This window comes from Olea europaea, unplaced genomic scaffold, assembly GCF_002742605.1.
Source record: "Olea europaea var. sylvestris unplaced genomic scaffold, O_europaea_v1 scaffold671, whole genome shotgun sequence".
Classification (NCBI taxonomy): Eukaryota; Viridiplantae; Streptophyta; class Magnoliopsida; order Lamiales; family Oleaceae; genus Olea; species Olea europaea.
Genome location: NW_019265091.1, coordinates 65,175 through 71,933, shown reverse-complemented (window position 1 = coordinate 71,933; position 6,759 = coordinate 65,175). Strand labels below are relative to the sequence as shown.

The 6,759-nt window shown below is 36.5% G+C and overlaps 1 protein-coding gene across 1 annotated transcript; it reads right to left on the bottom strand.

The window, feature by feature from the left end:
• Positions 1-2,661: 2,661 nt before the first annotated feature.
• LOC111390326 lies at positions 2,662-4,345 on the bottom strand. The gene is made up of 5 exons (XM_023015347.1): positions 4,319-4,345; positions 4,133-4,225; positions 3,528-3,716; positions 3,338-3,485; positions 2,662-2,723 (listed from the first exon to the last, which is right to left on the bottom strand). The coding sequence occupies exons 1-5, from the start codon at positions 4,343-4,345 to the stop codon at positions 2,662-2,664; spliced, it is 519 nt and encodes a 172-aa protein (XP_022871115.1).
• Positions 4,346-6,759: the final 2,414 nt, after the last annotated feature.

The following is a 6,759-nucleotide window of genomic DNA, read 5'->3' as shown; positions in this document are numbered from 1 at the left end:
CCATCGGCTGCCAAGTTGGAAGGACCTGATTGCTTCTCTAATCATAATGTAAAGTTTTAGTAAGCATTATGTACTTAGTAATTTTCTGTTGACATTGCATTTCTCTAATCTATATTGTTCTGCAGATTGAGATTTGTGACCTAGAACCCTCGAAAACTGAAATGGCCATGCCATACATGAATGGTGTCCAGTATAAGAAGCCAGGTCAACCAAAGTTCTCACCAGACAGCCATAGAGATAAGAGTAGGATAGAAAGGTCAGTTGACCGTGTTGGTACGAGTGGGAAGTCAGGTCCATCAGTGCTCTTGCTAACAGACAGCAGTGTTCGACATGCTCGTTGGTCATCAAAAAAGTGATCATGGAGTTGGAGATAAAGATCCTCCAATTGTTGGAGGATCTGATAAGACCAAGGAGGTAGTTACATTACATTTACACATAGTTCAAGAATTTCATTTGACATTTAAAAATTCTCTCATTTTGTGTATAGGAGAAAACTGTGGAACCAAATGTGGATAGGAAAGGAAAGGGCAAATTAGACCCAACTCATGATATCGTTCTGCCATATACTCTCGAAGCACCATCATTTGACTTGGGGGTTGGATCTACATAGCCTGACATTTTACATTCCGAAGACATTCAAAAGCATGTCGATTCTGTAATATCGGATGTGGTAACAGCAATTATAACCGTTGGTACCGAGGTATTTATAACTGCAGGATTCAGACATCATCTAGTTCACAACTAGTTAATTGTCATAGGTCACAGATTACACTTATATGCTGGATGTTCACATGTCATAGATCAAAACTAGTACATGGTTATAGGTCATAGTTCATGTGCAGCATGCTAAACTAAGATGTGCCTTATCACAAATTCAGGATTCACAAAATGCATGTACTAGTAAATGGCCATAGGTCACAGGTTACACATGTACTTACTAACCATTACACAGTCCAGTTCCAAGGTCACAGTTCATTTCCTGGTAGACTAGAGTTTATATGCTGTATGCTAAATTCAATAAATGTGCTTAAAGTAATCTGTGACCCGTTACAACATTACGCAGGACACAACTACTACTAAACCAACTTCTGAACTGCCAGTTAAATGGGTTTCAAGCCCTGCAAAAATATTGCAGTATCCATTTGTGGCTAGAGAAGGAAAGTTATTCAAGCATGACAATATTGTTGTTTTTGAAAACTACAAAGGTCGTGTTGATGAAGTTGATAGCTCAGCATTCATGGCTTAGTTCCAGAGAGGGTACAAACCAAGAACCAAGTACGTTTATTTCGTATCCATTATCAATAACTTGTTGTAACACAATAACTTACTTTTCTATATTGGTAATAGGAAAAAGTTTAGAGATGAAGATGGTAGAATCAATCCTACTTTTGTTATTGTTCATGCCTAGTAGGTCATAAGTCCTGGTTCTACCAACTTACAAATTCAGACTCATCTTTGACCAGTTCGGTATGATTACACTACTCTACTCATATAGGTCACATTTTCATTGCTAATTAGTCATGAAATGTATATACAGATCACAACACATAGTTATTACCTAATGTGCACAAATTGCAATCCATAGTCACAGATTACTATCCATAGTTCATAGTCACAGATCACAGATACATGGTTCATATAAACAGGTTATATTCCACATTACTGAGTTCTTCCCTTTTTATTGAAATAACACATGGATGCATGCTTTTATTACATTTGCTAGGTAGCAAAACTTGGCAACAAAGTGAAGCTTAGAGCCACAACGACTGATTCCTAGTTTCAGAATAAGATCACAGACATATACCCTGCTTTTCTGAAGGATTCCAATGCTCTGATGTCAGAGTCTAGCCTTACTAATGTTGTAATAGGTGACAGCCTTTCTTTGAGCACACCTTGGGCTGATGTTGACTATGTGTTCATACCATTACTGCCCACCACAAAGCTCACTGGATGCTTGGTTTGTAACAATTTAGAAGCCATGGGTTGATAGTTTTCAATTCGGCAGGCAAAAGTTACCGTGACTGGAAAGTTGTAAAAGGTATCGAGCTATCTGTGAAAATCTTGGCTGCTCTAATGAATAATCTTGGAATATCAAAAAAGGACCCCAATTATATTGAACCCAATTGCATGGAATTGAAGGTTACTGTCGATGATACCTTACCTAAGCAGACAAATGGGTAAGTTTGTGACCAAGAGTACAATGTGTATAACTTTTTAAAAAAACTCATTTGTAACATTTTGTCCTGTGTTGTTTTGCAGTCACGATTGTGGAATATTTGTGATCTTATATGCGTTATATATCCTCCGTGAAGGCAGAGAGTCCATTCTACATTCATTTGATGCTAACAAGTGTAGAATGGACATTGTCACACTGCTGTACAAGTATCGGGAGATGTACGTGAAGAGGGCGAAGCAGCCTATAAGGGAGGAGGGGATTGTCATAGAATGAAAGTAGACTGAAATATGTAAATGAAGTTGACGCTTTAATTTCTTACATGTTACAAATATTAGTATGTTCTGCCGAATGGAGGTGATTGTATTGAATACTAACTTGTTGCCGTAAGCTTTGATTTGCAATACATGAATGCAACATGTTTTTGCTCATAATATCGTATTTGTTACATATTATTGCAATATTTTCCATAACAAAAACATTACATTTCACAGGTCTTCCGTTTCACATATGACACAGGTCACATGATACACAGCACAGTACTTGTGACCTGTGTCATAGAACACAGGTGATAAGTACACAACACAAGGCATATCTCTGTTGGAGACGGTCACATGTTAAACCACATAGGACACAAGTCACATGTTATACCACCCATCATTTATATTTGATGGAAATTGTAGTCACATATGTCACTTTTTTTGAAAAAGTAGTCACATGTCTCACAACTCAGGTCACAGGTAGTCATGAGACACAGTTCAATCGAAACAGGTATCCCATCTGACACAGAACACTTGTCTGTTGGAGAAGGTTACGTGTTATGATACATATGTCACATTTTATGGTCCGAATGAAAGAAGTAGTCACATATATGTATCTCATACAACAGGTCACATCTAGTTATCAAACATCTTCAGAACTCAAACATAGGTCATCGTTTCTTAGCATAGCAACTATGTAGATGTCAAAACTCAATTGCACTTGAAAACAAAATGGTCACAGGTATATTTCACTCGGCTATTTCAATGAATGTTTGAATCAAAAGAACATGAGATATCTATAATGTATCTGTATTATCGGTTGAATTCTATTTTCATTTGTGTTACTTTCCTATGTCATTCTAGTTTAATTGAACCACACTCAAGCATCTCCTACGATTATGACCTTGTCCTCCACAACGACCACATTTCACTGTTGGTTTCCCTTCTCTGGATGATCTCTTCCTCTTCTCAGTAGGTCTTCTAGAACTCCTCTTCTGGTTAAGAGCTAACACAATTTTGGCTTGTACTTCTGTAGGCACTGTCCATTCATTCTAGTTCCCAACAGGATATATAGAATATTGGTATGCATTCACATAAGCATCTCCTGTGTAATAATAAGAACAGTAAGCATATGAATCTCTCCTTGTATTTGCAATTACAGCCAAGGCATGTGGACACGGTATCAAATCAACTTGCAGCGTACATGGACGTTGTTCAATATCAATAACAAATGTTGACTTTTCATCGCTAACAGAAAACACTGACCGGTTGGAGGGAGATACCTGAGAGAATGTAAAAACAGTTGTAGTATCATGTCACATTTATTATAAATATGTCACAAACATATATCTTATGTCACAGGTTAATATATTAGGTCACATGCATTTATATTCATTTTACACGCTTAGGTCCAGGTCACACATGCAAATGGTGCATACTAATATCTTCTGTCACAGATGTACAGCTTATGTCACATGCATTTATGGTGAGTCACTCACATGAATTTTAGTGTCAGAGTAATGAAGTTACCCTCAAGTGCCTTCTACACTTATTTTCCTCATCTCCTTCTCGTACTTGCTTGACAATTTCGTGAAAGTTCCATGTGTGTCATCTCTATGTTTACAAAACCAAGATTGTAAAGTTTGCCGCAATGACTCTAGCGATGATACTATAGGATAATTCTTGGCTGCTTTATCACAGCATTAACTGATTCCACGATATTCAAAGTCATTGTAGAGTATCTGTTTGCTGGCATATGGATTCGTGACCATTTTTCCAGTCTAACATCTGCCTACAAACACAAAGCTTATTGATTGATATCATATAACCAACATATGTGACCATTTTTATGTATGTGAAAATGTTATCAGATGTAGTACACTACCAGGTAATCAGTAATCTTCTCATTCATTGTATCCAGTCGTCACATGTAATATTCAAATTCTTCCAATGTGTAAGCACGGACAGTCGAATTGAATGCTTGTGTAATGTTTTCACAAGATTTCCCATAGTACGATTTCAAGTTTTGCAACAAATGATATGTACAAATACCATGAGAAGTCCTAGGATATACATATTCTATTGCGTGTTTTATACTCATGTGACGGTTTGATACAAAACACAGTCTGTCTCTGTGCCCATAAGCCTTCTTGAAGTTTTCCAAAAATCATCTCCAAGATTTATCGTTATCATTGTCTCCAATTCCAAAAGAAGAATATATATGCTGTTATTTGCATCTTGTGTACACGCTATGAAAATGGTACCTATGATGACCATTCAAGTAAGTGCAATCAACCACAACCATAGGTCTACAATGCTCCCATCCTTGTTTTGATGCACCAAGTGCCACAAAATAATATTTGAACCTATTGTGACTATCCACTTCTAGTTTTGTGATCGTGCCGAGATTCTTTTGTTGGAGCATGTAGAAGAAGCTTGGTATCTTACCAAATGATTCAGCTGGATCACCCCTAATCATTCTCAAAGTTTGTTTGCGAGACCTCCAAGCTTTCGAATAATTCAAATATACCCCGTAAGTATGCAACATATCACTGCATATATCCTTCGAAGTATAGTACATGACGATGTGTATTTATATTTAATGGTAGATGACACAACTGAAGTTGAGACTTGCCTGTGTGACCCGAACACTATATTTGATGGACATGTGTGACTACCAGTCTTTTGAACCTTAAATAGATTTGTTTTACCCCACTTTGACGATCTACATATCCAACTACATCCACGATGTGAACACTTCACAACATATTCTTTCTTGTCAGAACTTTCAACCATAAACTCAAACATGTTTTGTATGGTGAAAAGGGACAGGCTCAGTTTCAAAATATTCTTATCACGGAAGACCCTTCCTTCTTCTACCTCCCTAGCATCAGCTACCCATACAACTGTGACTTTAGTGTCACATATGTGACCCATTGTTTTAATTGATGCTTCGCATATGTCTGATACCATGTCCTGCAACGCACACAGCTCACCACTAGAATGTGCATTAATTGGCAATATGATAGATGTATTATCAATTTCTGTATCTGTAACATCAATGAATAATGGGTATTTGACAGGTTCACGTTCCATATCCTTTAGTAGAATGTACGATAGGACATTGTTATCATTCTTTATCCTGATTGGTGGCAAGTTATCATTCAGCACATACTTCAATGAGACTGCTACCTTTATGGGATCCAGATCAAATTCTCTCATAACCATGTCCACTAGCCGTACATAACTGCAATTGCAGTCTACCAATGCCAATGACGATTGAGATCCATTTATCAAACATATGTGCAAGTACACCATTTCTGCAAGCTAAAATTAACATCAATACTGGCCTTGGGATGAAAGTAATATGTATCAGGTCACATTTTCATGATAACTCAAAATTTTGAAAGCAAATGCAGGACACATACTTATCACATAAAATACAGTATATATGTGCCCAAATTGAATATCACAATGGGTGAAACATCGGTCACATTTTCAAACAAGTCAGTTATCTGCCACTAAATACATGTCACATACATATCAAATAGCATACAAGACACATATACAAATTACAGGTCATATATATATATATATATATATGAAACAAAGGTCATGTACTTATTACATACAATAGAGGCTACATGTGCTCAAATTGATAAGACAATGGGTGAAACATAGGTCACAGTTCATTTATTACCATTCTCATTTTTACACTTCAAATTCTACCCACTACACATAGTAGACGCATGAGTCATATACATGGAAAGTATGTAATATATGATTAGAGTATGTGTGACATGTAAATTACAAATTTATGTACATTATGTGACTGCGAAGTTCTTGTCGTGTCCAGCGCAATGAATGCAATTTCCAAGCAATTAGTTCGATTACAAGTAGTTTTGGCCAGCGACGATCAGCACTCGTTTGACTACCATTCAATTTTTCCCCCTGAAATTGTGAACGTAAGATCAATGACTTCCCATAGCATTCAATTTGTGACTACAACGTTCGAAGCAGATGAACAAAATAATAGGAATTTACCTGGATTGTCTTCTCCGGCTGGTATCTTTGGTTTATCAAATTTAGCGGTAATCTGTGAAGGGAAGTATTAGAATTCAGTTAAATCTTCGAATTTGTTACCGAAATTAATCGGCACAGTTACCTCCTTCATCGTGAAAACTTGAAATCCATCTGAATTTTTAATTTTGGAATGTGGATTTGTATTTGGAGGAAGTCCTATTCTATGGGGAAAGTGATCTTAAATGAATGAAACAGAATATATATATATATATATATATATATATATATATATATATATATATA